General features: G+C 40.6%; 1 protein-coding gene and 1 pseudogene across 1 annotated transcript; both read left to right on the top strand.

Annotated features, from left to right (window-relative positions):
- Window positions 1-4,065, top strand: part of LOC132392095 (gamma-crystallin S-1-like) — a 32,227-nt pseudogene extending 28,162 nt beyond the window's left edge.
- A 13,137-nt stretch (window positions 4,066-17,202) lies between these two features.
- LOC132392733 (gamma-crystallin S-1-like) lies at window positions 17,203-19,049 on the top strand. The gene is made up of 3 exons (XM_059967030.1): window positions 17,203-17,211; window positions 17,294-17,536; window positions 18,774-19,049. The coding sequence occupies exons 1-3, from the start codon at window positions 17,203-17,205 to the stop codon at window positions 19,047-19,049; spliced, it is 528 nt and encodes a 175-aa protein (XP_059823013.1).
- The last annotated feature ends 367 nt before the right edge of the window (window positions 19,050-19,416 follow it).

The raw sequence follows: 19,416 nt of genomic DNA, 5'->3' as shown, positions 1-19,416 counted from the left end.
CATGCCTTCAGGCTTCTGTATCTCCTACCTGATAGTAACAGTGACAGAGACAACATCAATCTATTTGATAGTTTGTTCTCCTCATGTCTGGCTCTTTAAGCTGTATTAATAGTGGCTATTTTCTGATAATTATGAGCTGCACCCAATGAACTTCCAAAGAGTCAAGCAAAAAGTTGCATGTAATCTTAATTCCACATGATGATCTGCCAGTGAACCCTGGTGAAGTTTGAGTTGCCAGCTTGTGCATTGTGCCACTCAACCTCACCCCCCCCGCCCCCACTTGATCAGAAGGCTAATTTTGTTTTATTTCACAAATAAAGACATTTAAAGCAAGAATTTTATTGGAACGTTTGCAGTGAGGTTGTCTTGTGGCTGTATTGACTGTTGAAAGTGCTATCAATTTATCAAAAAACAACAAAAGACATTGACAACTTCAGCCACTGCTACTGGAACAGAAGTATGCCTTGCTATGTCTATAATGTTGCGCCCTTTATATTCTTCATGATAGCGGAGTAAAGGTCGAATCATGACTGATGGTGGAACTGCTTGTCACAAAGGAACATCGGGAAATGCAGAGCATGATTCATTCTCCATGTTAACCTGGAGCTCAGTTGTGGAGTAGATGGGGACTGAATAACAGAGGGAGATGCAGTCTAGAGGAGAGAGGTGGATTGTTGGGGCTTATTAGTTAGTTCCCTCTGCAGCAATTTTTCTTTGAGTTCACTCTGTACCAGTCTGGGTGAGCAATATGAATTCAGTTCACAGAACAACTCAATTCAGAACTCTTGCATATAGGTTAATTTTTGATCAAATGTCCCAAATAATTATGAGTACCACTGCTACAAATGATATTACATATATGTCTCCCGAGCACCCAGGTCATGATTTCTTCTCGCTGCTGCTGAAAGAAGTTACACAAGCCTCAGGACTCACACGACTAGGTTCAGGGACAGTTATTGCCCCCTCAACCATGAGGATCTTGCACTCAACCTCACTTGCCCCATCGCTTAAATGTTCCCACAACCTATGCACTCACTTTCAAGGGCTCCTCATCTCATGTTTTTGTACTTATTGCTTATTTATTTAATGTTACTTAGTTACTTTGTTGTCTTTTGCACACTGGTTGAACACTCAAGTTGGTGCAGTCTTTCACCGATTGTGTTATGGATTTATTGAGTATGCCCACAAGAAAATGTACTTCCATATTAAATTTACTTTGAATTTTGAACTTTGAATGTACATTGGTACACAAAATTTTGAGAGGTATAATATAAAATGTTGCAAACAATTGCACTCGAATTGGACCTCTGTGTGCTGTATCGTAGACCATTTAACTACTAAATTCACTTGCTGACCTTTCTGTCAGCCATTCCATGGTAACCTACCCTTTTCATTCTCAATGTTACTTATTCTCCAATCTAGGATAACTTCAGGTGGAACTCACCATGTCTACCATTCAGACTATTCTGCCGCTGACTCTTTACAAGGAGTAATTACAGCTCTTGAACTCTTATCTGCAACTTCTCCTTAGCACTCTCTACACATAAACCAGAAGAATCACACAACCTTCTCCTTTGATCGTGCAATCTATGAATCCTGTTTATTCCATGGAGGAATGTTTGATGTCCAACCATTAGTACATCAGACACTTTAATGGAGGAAAGTTCTTTTGAGTTTAGCAGCAGTCAAAAAATAGTTGAGATAAAAAGTAATGAGTAAGGACTAACTTTAGGGACAACTCAAAAAATACATCAAGGAGATGAAAAACAATAGGTGGTTAATTAGATGACGTTGGGTGAAGCGTAAGTGCTCAGGTATACCATTTGGGACAGATTTTTACATGTCCTTAATTTGATAAACTCTTTCTTAATGTTTTGAAATTATTACCTGCAAACTTTTATAAAATCCTTCTTCAACAGGACGAAGTCCTGACGAAGAGTCTTGGCCCGAAATGTCGACAGTGCTTCTCCTTATAGATGCTGCCTGGCCCGTTGTGTTCCACCAGCATTTTGTGCATGTTGTTTGAATTTCCAGCATCTGCAGATTCCTCGTGTTTGTGCTGGAAAAAGGATGTTGTTGCTTCTTGCTGATGACCAAATTTGAGTCACCAGAATAACAAGAAACTGCCTATTGAGGCCTTTCTGCCTGCACGTAAATGCAAGCTTGTGTCAGACAGTGAAACATTCAATCAGTTATCAGAAACAAGAGAAAATCTGCAGATGCTAGAAATCCAAACAATACACACACAATGCTGGAGGAACTCAGCAGGCCAGATAGCATCTATGGAAGAAAGTACAGACTGCATTCAACAAGGGAAAGGTGAAGAGCACCTTGTGTATGAACTAAATAAGAATTATTTGTGAATAACTGAACAGCTATAAACATAGATATATTACTTCCCACAGATCATCTTTTACGGAGACAAGAACTTCCAGGGTCAGCACCGACTGTGCCAACCTCTCTCCTTATTTAATCCTTGTTGAAAGTAACTGATGGGTGGTGTACGAAGGATCCAACTAAATGGAATACCAGAATGACCTAAAAAGGGTGAATTATCCTCACTACCCATGCTGGATGGGATTCAATGACACAATCAGGTCCTGTTGTGGCTACCCAAATGTAAGTAAAATTCCATGATTGATTTCTGAAAAATATAGATCACTTCCGTTAGCTGTACTGTACAGTAGGAATCACTTGTCATAAGATTTTCCCTGCTTATCACACATTGTGGCTTTTGAAGCACTTCATCTGTTTAACTTCATTCTAACAATGAATGCAAAGACTCTATTTTCCTACTTGTCAAAGATGATAAATAATTTGGTATTTATGAACCACGCTGTATTTGGAAAAGTCTGTTGATGGTTAGAGCATCCATTTATACCATATAGAAGGGCAATTTGTTACAGAGAAGATTTTGAATATGAAAATCTCACTGCTGAGAGACAAAGAAAACTGACATTATTGGTTTGATCTTAAAGCTACTAAATAACTTCCTGCCTAAATCCTTTTACTGACTGTGACTTTATTTTCAAAATCTTTAATTTGTTTGTTTTGAGATTCCAATAATCATTTAAAATAATCAGTACTTATACATGTCATGTGGCTGTGATTTGTAGTTAAATGTCTTTTTAATTTTGCTGGAGCCGTTGTTACATTTGTAAGTTAGCATAGTGGAGTATGACAACTTTGATCACCAATTCATGTAAAACCCATTGATAAGTAGCCTTCATTGTAAAGACGGACTTCTTTGTGTCCGTTGTACTAATGCAGTGAAATGACTCAGAAGATCATAATTGTTCATCATTAACCATATCAGAATTGCCTGTAGACCTAGTCCTAGAATCCTCCATCTTTAGATTGCTCATGGCGCTGCTTGGTCACTGCCCACACTAGCATAGCACATGGTGCGAAGTTCAAAAAACTATGTTTTTTTTATTACAATCTCTTGTGGAATCCCAGATTAATGGCTCTAGTTAAGATAGCAGTCAGTAAATACAGATACTCGAAGAATTGCAACAGAGTTGTCAGGCAAGATTTTTCCTTAAGGAAACCATGTTGACTTCAATTTTTTTTTTAATCACGAGTCTCCAAGTACCCTAAAACCCCACCTTTAATAATGGTTTCATTCTATGGTCATATTGGAGGTGTATGAAGAGTTTAGTAGCCAGTAGCCAGCTGCTTCAATAGATATTATGATAATGCTTTATCAGAAACTAACGTATTTAAATTCCTAATGAGGAACATTTAGATGTTGCACATTGGTTTCAGTAACATGATCTTCTTTCCATTACAGTACAGAGAAGATTCCTACAGGATTATGATTTTCGAGAGGCTTGACTTTGCAGGTCAGATGATGAAATTTATGGATGACTGTCTCCCTGTCAATGGTTGTGTCCGTTACCGTGACATCCACTCCTGTCAGGTGATGATGGCTACTGGATCTTCTATGAACAACCCAACTACAGAGGCCGACAGTACTTCCTGAGACCCGGGGAATACAGGAGATACAGTGACTGGGGCGGCTACAACTCAACCATTGGGTCCTTCATGCACATAAAAGGATGATAGTTGATTTTTGGTAAACATAATTCTATCTTTCAGAAATCTTTAGAAAAATAAAATTGCACTTATTGTATAATAACCTTTGTTCAGGCATTTTTTGATTAATATGAAACTCAGTAGAAATTAGCCAGAAATCTCAGTAATAAACTTATATTAATAACTTACCTCTTTGACTTTATCAACTATTTTATCAAGTAATACAGCCACAGCTCCATGATTTATGTTTCTTGACATTTTGATATGATGACTTCATGAAAGTAGTGGCGACCTTTCGTTTAGTGACTGTTAACTGTTGCCAGCGTTTGCCACCCGCAAAGGAAACTGGGATTAAGATGCAGCACCAGAAGGGTGAGGAGTCCCGGAATTTAATTTGCCTTCAGTTTTAGCTGCAGATCCACAACAGTTCTTCACCAAGGAATAATATCGACAACACATCCTACAGTTGAAGCCACAAGCAAGAAGGGGTGGCATGCTCTATTGGTAAAAAATGAAATTAAAACATTAGGAAGAGTTGATATAGGGTTGGAAGTTGTTGAATCATTGTGGATAGAGCTAAGGAACTGCAAAGGTAAAAAAGACCCTGATGGGAGTTGCATACAGACCGTAGTAAGGTTGTGTTCTACATTAGGATGGGTGATAGAAACTACCTGCCCTAAGCGCAATGTTACAACAGTTATGGGGGACTTTAATATGCAGGTAGATTGGGAAAATCAGGTTTGTGTGATTCCAAGAGGAGGAATTTCAAGAATGCCTGTGAGCGTGCTTTTTTAGAGCAGCTCAAGGTTGAGCCCACTAGGGGATCAACTATTATGGATTGGGTGTTGTGAAATGAACTGGAATTGATTAGAGAGTTTAAGGTAAAAAAAAAACCCCAAGGATAGTGTGATCAAAGTATGATCGAATTCACCCTGAAATTTGAGAAAGAGAAGCTAAAATTAACTGTATCAGTATTACAGTGGAGTAATTGAAATTACACAGGAGTTAGAGAAGTGTTGGCCAAAGGAAATTACAGAGGAATAAGAGAGTTGGTCAGAATTGTTTGGAAAATAACACTGGCAGGGATGACAGCAGAGCAGCAATGGCAGGAATTTCTGGAAGCAATTCAGAAGGCACAAAGAGGATGAGGTATTCTAAAGACATGATGATACAATCATAGCTAACAAGTGAAATCAAAGCCACCATAAAAGCCAAATAGTAGAGCACAAATTAGTGGGAAGTTAGGGGATTAGGAAGCTTTTAAAAACCAACAGAGGGCAACTAAAAAGGCATTAAGAAGGTAAAGACGGAATATGAAAGAAAGCTAGCCAATCATATTAAAGAGGATATAAAAAGATTCTTCAGATATTTAAAGAGCAAAAGGAAGCTGAGAGTGGATACTTGACTGTTGGAAAATGATGCTACAGTGGTAGTAATGCAGCACAAGGAAATGGTGGACAAACAGAATAGGTATTTTGCATCAGTCTTCACTGTGAAAGACGCTAGTAATATGATAGAAGTTCTAAGTCTGAGGAGTCATGAAGAGTGTGAAGATTGCTGAGCCTCTTGCAATGATCTTTGCATCATCAATAGGGCTGGGAGAAGTACTGGAGGATTGGAGGGTTGCAACTGTTGTTCCCTTGTTCAAGAAAGAGAGTAGAGATAACCCAGGAAATTATAGCCAGTGAGTCTAACTTCAGTGGTGGGCAAGTTGTTGGAGAAGACCCTGAGAGGCAGGAATTATGAGCATATGGAGAGACATCATCTGATTAGGGATAGTCAGTATGGCTTTGTCAAGGGCAAGTCATGCCTTACGAGCCTGAATGAATTCTTTGAGGAAGTAACAAAACACATTAATGAAGGTAGAGTAGTGGATGTAGTGTATATGGATTTCAGTAAGTCGTTAGATAAGGTTCCCCATGCACGGCTCCTTCAGAAGTAAGGAGGCATGGGATCCAAGGAGACCTTGCTTTGTGGATTCAGAATTGACTTGCCTACAGAAGGCAAAGGGTGGTTGTAGATGGGTCATATTCTGCATGGAGGTCAGTGACCAGTGGTGGTTCCACAGGGATCCGTTCTGGGACCCCTCCTCTTTGTGATTTTTATAAATGGCCTAGTTGAAGAAGTAGGAGGGTGGGTTAATAAGTTTGCAGATGACACAAAGGTTGGGGGTGTTATGAATGGTCTGGAGGATTGTCAGAGATCACAGTGGGACATCAATAGGATGTAGAACTGGGCTGAGAAGTGGAAGATGGACTTCAAACTAGATAAGTGTGAAGTGGTTCATTTTGGCTGGTAAAATTTGAAGACAGAATATAATATTAAAGGTAAGATTCTTGGCAGTGTGGAGGATCAGAGAGATCTCGGGGTCTGTGTCCATGGGACACTCAAAGCTGCTGCGCAGGTTGACAGTGTTGTTAAGAAGGGATATGGTGTGTTGGCATTCATCAACAATGGCATTGAGTTCAAGAGCCTTGAGGTACTATTACAGCTATATAAGACCTTGGTCAGACCCCACTTGGAGTACTGTGTTCAGTTCTAGTTACCTCACTACAGGAAGGATGTGGATACTATAGAGAAAGTGCAGAGGTGATTTACAAGGATTTTGCCTGGATTGGAGAGTGTACATTATGAGAATAGGTTGAGTGATGGAGGATGAGAGGTGACCTGATATAGGGGCATTGATCATGCGGATACCCAGAGGTCTTTTTCCCAGGGCTGAAATGGCTAACACGAGGAGGCATAGTTTTAAGTTGCTTGGAAATGGGTGCCAAGGATGTCAGGTGTACGTTTTTTTACACAGAGAATGGTGGATGCATGGAATGCAATGCCAGCGGTGGTGGTGGAAGTGGATACAATAAGGTCTTTAAAACTCCTCTTAGATAGGTACATGGATCTTAGAAAAATAGAGGGCTATGTGTTAGGGAAATTCTAGGCAGTTTCTGGATTCGGTTACATGGTTGGCACAACATTGTGGGCCGAAGGGCCTGTAATGTGCTGTAGATCTCTATGTTCTCTGTTCTATGTTACCATAACTAGAGAGAAGGTACTTGGGAAACTGAAAGGTCTGAATGTTGATAAGTCACCTGGACCAGATGGTTTACACCCAATGATTCCAAACAATGTGGCTGAAGAGATTGTGGAGGCATTTGTAAAGATCTTTCAAGAATCATTAGTTTCTGCAATGGTTCTGGAAGACTAGAATATTACAACTGGCACTCCACTCTTCACGAAGGGAGAGGGGCAGAAGAAAGGGAATTGTAGGCCAGTTAGTCTGACCTCAGTGATGGGAAGATATTGGAGTCAATTGTTAATTAGATGGTTTTGGGGTACTTGGAGCCACATGATAAAACAGGCCATAATCAGCATAGTTCCCTCAAGGGAATATCTTACCTGACAAACCAGTTGGAATATTTTGAAGGAATAACAAAGATAGACAAAGGAGAATCAGTTGATGTTATGTACTTGGACTTTCAAAAAGCCTTTAACTAGGTGCCACACATGAGGCTGCTTAACAAGCTATGAACCGATGGTATTCCAGGAAAGATACTAGCGTGGATAAAGCAGTGGCTAATTGGCAGGAGGCAAAGAGTGGGAATAAAGGGAGTCTTTTCTGGCTGGCTGCTAGTAACTAGTGGTGTTGTGGGTTTGGATTGGGACCAATTTCTTTTATGTTTTATGTCAACAATTTGGATGATGAGATAGATGGCTTTGTTGCAAATTTTGCAGATGATATGAAGGTAGATGGGGGAAGTAGGGAGGCTACAGAAGGACCTAGACAAATTAGGAGAATGGGCAAAGAAATTGCAGATGGAATACAGTGCAGGGAAGTGTATGGTCATGCACTTTGGTAGAGGAAATGAAAGGGTTGACTATTTTCTAAGTGGAGAGAAAATACAAACATCTGAGGTTCAAAGTGATTTGGGAGACCTTGTGCAGGATTCCTGAAAGGTAAATTTGCAAGTTGGGTCTGTGGTGAAGAAGGCAAATGTAATGTTAGCATTCATTTCAAGAGGACTAGAATATAAAAGCAAGGATGCAATGTTGAGTCTTTACAAAACACTGGTGAGATCTCACTTCGAGTATTCTGAGCAATTTTGGGCCCCTTATCTTAGAAAGGATGGGCTGAAACCAGAGAGAATTCAAAGGAGGTTCATGTAAATGATTCCAGGATTGAATAGCTTGTCATATGAAGAGTGTTTGACAACTCTGGGCCTGTATTCACTAAAATTTAGAAGAATGAGGGGCGACCTCATTGAAACCTATTGAATGGTGAAAGGCCTTGATAGAGTGGATGTGGAGAGGATGTTTCCTATGGAGGTAGTGTCTAAGACCAGAGGACACAGCCTCAGAACAGAGAGGAGTCCTTTTAGAACAAACAAGGTGAAATTTCAGTGGTGAATCTGTGGAATTCTTTCTCACAGGCAGCTGTGGAGGCCAAGTCTTTATATATATTTAAGACAGATATTATTCATTTCTTGCTTGGTCAGGGCATGAAGGGATACAGGGAGAGGCAAGAGATTAGGGCTGTGATGAAAAATGGATCAGCCATGATGAAATGGAGGAGTGGACTCGATAGGCCAAGTGGCCTTATTCTGCTCTTATATCTTATGGTCTAATGGTCCTATGGAAGATGTTATTCTTGATGCAGATAAATTAAAAGTAATCTATTTGGATAAGTACTTGACAGAGAAAAGAAGATAAAATTAGCTGAAGGAATTACTCTGAAAGAACCGGCTCTGACTTGATGAGGCAAACAGCCATCTCCTGGGTTTATGTACCCTTTAATTAAATGGAGTGGAAGGAGTCTGGTCAGGTGCTTGTCTGAAGTACACCAGGGTGCAGCTTGGGGGAAGATGGATTGCGAGACTGGGAACACAGCCACAATGCTGCGTAGAGTATTTCAAGGAGGGTGAAGCACGGGACTTGGGTTGTTTTTGATCAGAGTCCAGGGCCAGACTGCCTGAGCTGCATTCCAGATCACTGGAGTGTGGGGAGAGTCAAGAAAATTAGAGTAGGGACACAATTAGCTGGAATATGGAGCAATAAACAATCGACCAGAGGATCGGGGTAGACTGAGTAACCCCTGTGCGTGTGGGAGGAGGTGGGGCTGGAGGATTGCCAATATTTCCAGTCAAAACCCTGCATCAGCTCTGCAGCAGAGCAAGACCTGAGGGGAGGTAACAGTATGCATTCCCAAGTATTTACTGCAGCAATTATATTTGAGGCTGGAGGAAGGCAGTCCTGGTGACCCTTCAGCCCCTGTCTATTCAGAGGTGCAGGTTAAAAACAGAATAACACAGACATAATGAAGGGTTTTGGCTCAACTGCTTTTTCATTTCCGTAGATGCTGCATGACCTGCTGACTTCCTCCAGCATTTTGTGTGTGTTACTCTGGATTTGCAGCATCTGTAGAATCTCTTGTGTAAAGTACAGAATCCTGTTCCGGTATGACACTCGATACAAGAAACAACTATACAAACTCACCCACTGGAACAACTATTTTGCCCTGCTCTTGCACTCCAGCCCACCTCCCTTAAACCCACAACTGGGCTGATCGAAGGTAAACTGCAGTCAGTTCCCAGGTTCTGAGTTCCCATCCTCCTGTTCTCTTATCTATTCCTCTTAGTTGCCATCTGCTGGCTCTGTGAGAAAGCATGAAGTTCTTCAAATCCTACCAGCTGATATTTGAAACAAAAATATACCGTACTTTTACTGTAAATCAAATTACCTACATATTACATTAATTTTACCATTGCAACTAAAATTACCTCCACTGCACAACTCATTAAGGTAATAATATCATGAAATGTATGCTAGCCATGACGTCATTGCATATGGGACTCTGGGAGGTGAAAAGTCTCCAGATGTTTATGTATTCACCTTTGAGAGCAGAACAGGGCATTAAGAGCTTGCATTTATTTTGCATCTTTAATGCAATAAATCGAAACTCCCCCACCCCCCAATATTTCACGGCACCATTACTAAACTTAACTTAAAACAGAGCTCTGTAGGATTAGGACAGCTGATAAAAGCTTGATCAAAGTAGAACTACAAAACACCTGAAAGGAGGTAAGAAGGATGGAAAGACCCAGATGTTCAGAGAGAAAATTTAATTGTCTGGAGTTTTGACTGCCGTAGACTTAATCACTAGTGTAAGGCCATTTTAATTAGGAATAACAGATTGGCAATAAAGGGAATGCGCTTGTGGATAGTGGCTGGGGAATTTATAGTGCTGAAGAGGTAAAGATGATCATTTTAAACAATTCTGTTACTACATAAAGAACTAACAGAGTCAGTTTGTGCAAGATGATTGGTGATTGGAACTCGATCTGCTCTGGGATCAGTGGCGTATCTAAGGTATGGCAGGTACGGCATGTGCTATGGGCACGACTTGAAGGGGGGACGCCGCTGAGCAGTTTCTGTTAAAGTCAGACAAGTCATCTTCAGATAGTAAAAAAAATAATTTTCTTCTGATGTATGATCTGTTTTTGATTATCATGGGTGAGAAGCCCTAGGATGGCCTTATTTCAGAGCATTGTGTATGAAGACCTTGAAACGTTTCTCCACAAAGATGAAAGACAGTGGAGCTGAAGGACAGAAGAGATGAAAGTTGGGGTCGGAGGAAGCCAAGAAGTTGAGCAAGTTCTTCATGCCCTTCTTTGAAAAGCCCGGAACAAGTAACTTGACACGTTCCATGGAGTCGCCTGCACCTGCTACAAGTTTGTTAGAATACAAAGGTGGATCAAGTACAAATGCATCACAAGCCAAGGAGGAAGTCAAGTCAGATAAAAGTGAGTATGACGAGATTAAGAGTGAGGCTGCCACAAAGAACGTGGACATGACAGGAGGGGAAGACAATGGTGGTGGTAGTGATGTTGAGTTTATTGATGAGATTTTACATGATGAGATTGAATCTGATGACACTGAACCTCGTGAACTGGGTTCACTAGGTCAAAGAGTCTCGAACTGTCATTCCAGAAGTGATTGAACAGTATGACATTGGACTACTGAAGTTCGACAAAGATACTGGAAAAGCAATTCTGCCTGACACATTGAGAACAGAAATAATAAAGCTGGGTTTGAAGTATTTCCAGAACAGTGAGGGGCCTTTCCTACCAACAAATAACCACTCAATGAACAAAACTTGGTTCAAGAGGAAATTGGGAAATGGTCATGGTGAAGAAGTAATTTGCTCATGTTTGGTCTATTCCCCTTCTGAAAAATCTGCATTTTGTATCTGTTGTCTTCTCTATTCCTGGTCAGACCATCAATCCTCATTGGAGCAGGAAAGTGGATTCAACCAGTGGAAAGCACCTGAAAGGATTAGTGTTCATGAAAATGCCAAAAATCATCGGGAATGCTTCACACAGTGGAAAGAAATGGAAAGAAATTTAGCTGGAAACAGAGGAGTTATTGACACAGTATTTCAGTCACAGTTTGAGAAGGAAAAGCAGAAGTGGTGTGATATCTTGACGAGAACCCTTCACTGCATAAAATTCCTTACGACTCAGAACCTGGCTTTGCGAGGACACCAGCAGTCATTTCAGCTAGACAGTTACTCCAATGTGTGAAATTTCTTTGGCTTACTGAAACTGCTGGCTGTCTTTGACCCTGTCATAAAAGAACACCTCACTCATTTGGAAAGTCATCCTGAATCCACATCTTATCTTTCACTGGGTGTCCAGAACAAATTTATCCGCACGATGGTATCCACTGTTTGCCAGAGTTTACTGAGAAGCATTCGTACAGCCATGTACTATGGTCTCATGTTTGACTCGACTCCTGATCAAGCGCACCGTAAGCAGATGTCAGAAGTAGTGAGGTATGTGGAAGTTGATTTTGAGAGGAAGACAGTCTGTCTTAGAAAGTCCTTCCTTTGGTTTTATCCAGATAAGCCAGAAGGATGCTGACAGCTTGGTTTGAGACATCTTGAAACAGCTAGAGAAAGACGAAATGGAGCTACAAGTTTGTCGGTCACAGTGCTATGACAATGCTGCTGTGATGGCTGAACATAGAAGTGGTGTTCATCAAAGAATAAGTGAGAAAAACAACCTAGCAATGTTTGTGCATTGTGACAATCACTCACTCAACTTGGTGGGTGTACATGCAGCCAAGCAGGATACAATGATGATCACGTTTTTGGAACGTTTTTGTGCTGGGAAAAACTCAAAAACGCCATGCCTGTGGTTGTTAAGTCGGAGTCCAAAACCAGGTGGAGTGCAAAGACAGAAACAGCGAAGCCTGTTGACAAGTACCTTGAAGAGATACTTTAAGTTCTCCAGGACATGATAAACAATGAAAATGAGACCAGTGAAACAAGAAGTGACACAAGGCAGCTGTACAACTGCATGTTGAGTTATGATTTTCTGATTTTGCTAGAATTTTGGAACAAAGTACTCATTCACATTGACCGTATTCAGAAGAGGCTGCAGGATCCTAGCATGAACTTCCACGATGCTGCCCTGGATTTGAAAGCCCTCTGAGAGCACTTTTATGATGAAAGAGAAGTGTTGGTGAGTGAGTCACTCAAAGGAGTCGGTCTCTGTCAAGAATGGAACATTGAAGTTGAAAGACATCAGAGATGAAAGAAATGAATGGCTGATGAGAACTCGAGAGACACTGCGTTAACAGCTAAGGAAGAAATGGAAAGAGTCATGAACTCTCGACAGTCTTCACAGGGAAATGGATGAAAGGTTTGCTCATTTGCACCACATTGACGACAAGTTTGGGTTCCTTCTTGATGTTGAGGGATTGTGTTATGGCACCGACAGTAACGACCTAAAGAAGAAGTGTGAAAATTTGGGCAAATTGTACAGTTCTGATGTTAATGGACAGCAGATATATGAAGAAATTTTGAATTGCAGAATGTTGCTATCAAGGCGGGTCAATATGAAAGTATCAAGACCTGAAGAGCTTCTTGAGTTTATTGTCCAGTATGGAGATGAGAGTGTCTTCCCCAGTCTTCGCATTGCTATTCAGATAATGCTAACCATCGCAGTTTCTATCGCCAGCTGTGAGAGATCTTTCAGCAAGTTAAAACTAATACTGTTGTATTTGAGAGCCTCCATGGGTCAAGGCAGACTCTGCGTTCTTGCTCTGCAGAGTGTAGAAAGAGAAGAAACTGGAAAAACTGACTTTGGTCACATCGTAGACCAATTTGCATCAGTGAAAGCAAGGAAGGTGCAGTTATAATTTTCATATAGTGCTGTAATTTGTTAATTAAAAGATGAACGAGCTTGACTTGTATTTTTGAGCTGATATTATGGTAAAGTTATCTAAAAGATGGGTGTCAGATACTTGGGCAGGGGTGCAATTTCAGTGCTTGCCATAGGCGCTATTTTCCGCAGATACGCCCCTGTCTGGGATGTAGGCAGGAAAGCTCTATACGTTTTCATTGAGGAGAGGAATGGAGTAGAGCTTGAGTTTAGAAAGTTTAAGCAAAGGCATATTGCAAAATTATGGACAGAGCTTTGATCTTAATTATGACATAGTACCAAAGAGGTGCTAATAGCATGACAATTTATGATAGGCTTGCCTTCAGAGGGCAGATGAGGAATTCACGGACGACTGTCCCTCTGTCTATGATCAGTTCCATTACCGTGACATCCACTCCTGCCAGGTGGTGGTTGGTTACTGTATTTTTTTATGAGTAACCTCACTAAAGAGGTTGACGGTATTTCCTGCGACTGTGAAATGTGATGACTAGCTGTAACGCACCCAATGGATCTTTCAAAAACTCAAGAGATTAGCAGAAGAATATAATCCTGTCAGACTGAAATCTTGAGAATAATAATAACATCAGTTCTAGCTGAAAACTATCCTTCATTTTTGATCAGACTACAGTGAAGATCAATGTAAAGCGGATGGAAATGATTCAGAGCCTCATTTTAAATAATTCCTCTATTTGATGCCAGCTCACGAATACACTTCATTTCAATAGCTTCAAATTTAGGAATGTATGGCACACATTATTGACAATTTAATATACTGATCTTAGAATGTAGCATTCAGTCACTCTGGCTCAGGACTGTGAAATTGAAACCATATTATCTTACGTGATGCAATGAAAACTGGAATTAAAATCAACCCCTTGTAAAGGAGAATTATTGGTAGGATTTTACCACCTTCGTGCTTTCTCACAGATCCAATAGATGTATAAGATGATGAGAGGCATTGATCGTGTGGATAGTCAGAGGCTTTTTCCCAGGGCTGAAATGGCTAGTACAAGAGGGCACAGGTGCATGAAAGTAGGTTCAGAGGAGGTGTCAGGGGTAAGCATTTTACACAGAGAGTGGTGAGTGTGTGGAGTGGGGTGCCAGCGATGGTGGTGGGGGCAGATAAGATAGGGTCTTTTAAGAGACTCCTAGACCAAGGTACATGGAGCTCAGGAAAAATAGAGGGGTATGGGTAACCCTAGGTAATTTCCAAGGTAACGAGATGTTTGGCACAGCTTTGTGGGCTGAAGGGCCTTTATTGTGCTGTAGCTTTTCTATATTTCTATGTCAACTAAAACATTGACATCAAAAAGCAAAACCAAGGAGAATCCACTTCCAATGTTGTTTACTTGTAGGTAAGAAATACAACCATTTCTCAATGCTTAAACCATATAGAATGTGAGAGATTTTGGCTTTAATTCGTTAATGCTGATAACCTGGCACAATTAAACATAAAGACAAAGGACTAAATATTCAGGAACTCTAAAAGAGGAGACAAGGATTCTGCAAATATCAGGAAGCCTCAGCGAAAAGAGAAAGAGAGCTGAGTTTTTATGTTGTCAGTGATAGCTTAGACAAACAATGAAATGGTTTCAGACAACACACACAAAATGCTGATGGAACACAGCAGGCCAGGCAGCATCTATAGGGAGAAGCACTGTTGATGTTTTTGGTAGAGACCCTTCATCAAGACTAACTGAAAGGAAAGAAAGTAAGAGATATGAAAGTAGGAGGGGGAGGGGAAAATGTGAAATGATAGGAGAAGACCAGAAGTTTCAGAGATAGCTTGATTTTATAGATATGTATAGTGGAGCAGTTATTTGCACAGACTTCTCAGACATATGTAGCATCTGTGCCCCCAATTTACCCCGTTCGCCTATGGTGAACAGCCGTCATCCCGCCAACAGTGCAATACTTTGGTGTAAATATGGTGTAATGCTCCCCCAGTACACGCTCGCGCATAAATACCAGACAATCCACCAAAGACGAGTAAATAATTGCAACTTTATAGTTATTTCTTGGTGATGGGTTAGTAGAAACAGATAACCTAAAGGCGTCAAATCAGTAAGTTTATCAGATTGTGCACATAATATTTTAATATGTAGGAGCTCATGCCTCTGGTTCCATCCACAACGACCTGCCGAGCTTTCGACCACCGTCCGAACTGCCAAAGTGCAGTATCCACCGCCCTGGAACCACTGTGTGCTCCTCACACATCTGTCCTCCTCGCTCACCTCCCGAGAAAGACCATGAATTCCTGCTCATCTTACACATACAAGATCGCATAACAATTCTCCATTGGTTAGCTTCCCCACCCCTTATCTGCAGTCATAACCCAAACATTCCAGACACAGAAACCCATTACAGCATTAAGTAACATTACAGAGAAGCCATTTCATTATAACAATACAGAGAAGAAATTTTGTTAGCCTGAACCGTTAACAGCACAGTTGCTGGTACTGAGAGCACTACACATAAAGAAACAAACTCTTGATCTCAGGTTCAAGTTCAGTTTTTTATCATTCAACTATACACATGTATGCAGCTAAACAAAAACAATGTTCCTCTGGAACCAAGGTGCACACACAGGACATACAGTACTATTCAAAAGTCTTAGGCTCTTTTGAACAGAGATAGGGTCCTTTAGACTTTTGCACAGTACTGTGATTGCCAACGTGGAGCAGAGAATGTATCAGGCAGGAGAAAAGGATGTTGGGAATGGTGAGGCTGGAGCGCTATGGGAAGAGAGAGGGTCAGATGGTGGAGAAGAAGTGCCAGGGTGGGGTATGACGTGGGTGCTGTCACACTCAGCCAGTGACCCCAGCAAGGCCATTTGATTCCAAACAATTGGTATATTGATAATCACAGAATGTCTCTCTGGTGCTCCCACTCCCTCCCCCTCCCTTTCCCTTTTTCCAGCCATGATTCTCCACTCCCTGCCCCCTTCCCATTCTTAGTTCACAAATAAGACTTCTGCACAGTACCGTCAGACAGATGAGAGAAGAGCATAATGGAAAGATATAAAACTCATCCATCGACTGAGGGACAATTTCTATATTAGCTTCAAAGTACTAGCAGTCATCAGCTTGTAGTTTCTATTGCCTTTTAACACTTCTATTGAGAATGGTGCTTGACATTGAAGGTAGGGAATTCAAACAGGCACAGTTTACCAAATGATCAATGTCTGTAACTGAAACCAGAAAAGAAAATGTGATTGTGTATGATAATCCAATATACTTAACATGCCAACGAGGTAGAGGATGACAACCTTTTGTGCACAGTTTAAATTCCATTGTGTGCTAGGTGCAAAAGCTGCACACGCACTTGCCCTCAAGTGAGTATTGACTACAGGCTACCAAGGTGGAATAGAAGCCACTGTTTCTCTAGTTTGCATCAGGCCTCACCCTTGCAGTAGAAGCCAAGGACGGACATGCTGGAGTGGGAACAGGAGGGGGTATTATCATGGATTGCCACTGGTGGCAACAGAGCCAACTGAAGCAGATCGGTCGGGGGGTGGTGGTTGGCGTTCATGTAGCCCTGACTTGTTACAGGCCAATTTGTTCGAACAATTAAAGAGGACAGACAACAAAGTGAACAGAATCAGCAGCAAATGGGGCACCGTTCAGGTATTTTCCAGGCCATTGCTATTCCAGAAAGACTTTATTGACCTTTGTGGATTTTCAGCTCTGAATCATTCAGACTGCAGTGCAGCACATAGAATCTAGATAATCAGAATAGCATGAAAGCACATGGCTTTGAATAAGAGAACGAGCAATGAATAAGAGAGTTCCTGAAATAACCCTAACTTATTTTCATTTACAGTTTATTATGCTGATCTGCAGTTGGGATTTGTCAAAATAACAAAATCATTCTCTTTCAGGATGTTCACTCAAATATATAAATACTGAGCATCACCAGGACTTGCTTATCCAACTCTGAACTAAAAATGGGAAAGGTAAGTCTAACAAAATGATCGTATTTTACTAATTATTCATTGGAACAGGTAAAAATTTAATTGACTTTTTTTTCCAACACAGATCACCTTCTACGAGGACAGGAACTTCCAGGGTCGGCACTATGAGTGCAGCACTGACTGTGCCGACCTCTCCCCTTACTTCAGCCGCTGTAACTCCATCCGTGTTGAGAGTGACTGGTGGGTGTTGTACGAGAGACCCAACTACATGGGATACCAGTATGTCCTGAGCAGGGGAGAGTATCCTGACTACCAGCGCTGGATGGGATTCAATGACACAATCAGGTCCTGTCGCAGATTCCCAGAAGTGAGTCATCTTTTATGTTTGCATACTTTATCCTCAACAAGGCAGAGAAAACTGTAAATTGTTGTGCATTTGATCGAATTCTAGCATTGGCAGAAGTACCCCAACTATTTCCATATGTACAAAGAATCTGTTTGTGAAACAGTTAAATAATCTCACATTTGTACATTTAATTAAGTTTCTCTGTGCAGTAATTATGAAGCTGGAAAGCTTTATTCCTGGAGAAAGATTATCTAAAACAGCATAAAATGTACACTAGTCCAAAATTTAAGCAATATGATTGATTAATTTGGGGCAGCATGGTAGCTTAGTGGTTAGTATAACACTATAACAGACGAGCAACCTGGGTTCAATTCCCGCAGCTAGTGTTCTCAATATGACCATGTATGCTTCCTCCCAGTGACCCAGTTTCCTCCCACATTCTAAAGATGTCCAGGTTAGTAGTTTCATTAGTCACATGGGTTTTAATGGGTGGTGTGTGCACATTTGGCTGGCATGGCCTGTTACAGTATTGAATCTCTACGTAAATACAATCAAAATAAAATGATTTGACAAGTTATTTCACCTTAAGTAACCTGAGGAGAACAGGATTTAAACTTATTGAAAGATTCCTTGTCATTGAAACTTATAGTTTCGACTGTTATAAAAATATATTAAAATTACATGGCAGAAAACCATCTCATTTAAATCTAAGCATTAACTAGAAATTGGTAATCGAAGTATCCTATTTATGTGTAATCCTGATAGAAGCAGTCTTGGATCTCCTGTTCCAAACCTTCACTACTTTATTGCAGCTCTGGGTAGGTTGGACAACCAGGAGATTGCTTCCTTTACTCGTATTTTTTCATTTTGTTGTTATTTTAGCTGTTAGTTACAGAGGGGATGGCATTTATTGTGATTTTTCAACTATTAGATGAATCCCATGGAGGCTGCCATTTTGTCCTACTGCCTGATGCCACCACAAATACAACAGAGAATGTTGAGCCCCAATAAAATGACAAAAAGTTTCCACTATGATAAGTCTAAACAATCCTCTTAAATATCAAGAAACTAAATTATATTTGTGGCTCTCAAACCTTTACAAGGGAAATGGATACTGCCTTCAGTTAGTAGAGGATCAGCTGCTTCATTACAGCTAACTCGATTGTTCCTGGTTCTGAAACATTATCTACACTTATTTGAAAGATCATGTTTCACCAAGAGGCACATCAGCATGATTACAATCTTCTTTCTATTCCAGTACCAAGGAAGAAATTACAGAATAAGAATTTACGAGAAGCCTAACTTTGGAGGCCAGATGATGGAATTCATGGATGACTGTCCCTCAGTCTACGATCGTTTCCGTTACCGTGACATCCACTCCTGTCAGGTGATAGATGGTTACTGGATCTTCTATGAACATCCCAACTACAGAGGCCGACAGTACTTCCTGATACCCGGGGAATACAGGAGATACACTTCCTGGGGTGGCTACTACTCAACCATTGGGTCCTTCAGGCGCATGAGGGACTTCTAGATTTCCATTGTGAGACATTATCTCTCTGAAGTATTATTGAGAATAATAAAATAGTCTTCTTTATAAGCAACTTCTGTATTTTGTGTATTCTTTTTAAAATACTGTGCTATGTGAGAATGACATACATTTTGTCTCAATAAAGTTAAAAAGACAAATGTTCAAGTAAATCATTCTGGATAACTATATCCTTTAGAAACAAAGGTTAAAGATAAGGCATTGTGGATAAGGTCTTTTTCAGAGGGAAATATGCAATAGTGAAATTAAAACCATGTTAATTTACTGTGCAAGTCACACATCAAAATATGATCAAATTAAAGCCAAAATGTGAAGAGAATTAAGTCAAATCCTTTCTCCTATGGAGGCATAA

The sequence above is a fragment of the Hypanus sabinus genome, chromosome 4 (genome assembly GCF_030144855.1).
Source record: "Hypanus sabinus isolate sHypSab1 chromosome 4, sHypSab1.hap1, whole genome shotgun sequence".
NCBI classification, from domain to species: domain Eukaryota; kingdom Metazoa; phylum Chordata; class Chondrichthyes; order Myliobatiformes; family Dasyatidae; genus Hypanus; species Hypanus sabinus.
The sequence above is the reverse complement of the archived record's forward strand: the minus strand, read 5'-3'. Positions and strand labels throughout refer to the sequence as shown.

What these genes read in the sequence shown, in the direction of transcription:
- LOC132392733 (XM_059967030.1), top strand. An exon ending in CCTGTCGCAGATTCCCAGAA is followed by an intron (nt 17,537 to 18,773) that starts GTGAGTCATCTT and finishes TTTCTATTCCAG; the next exon opens with TACCAAGGAAGAAATTACAG.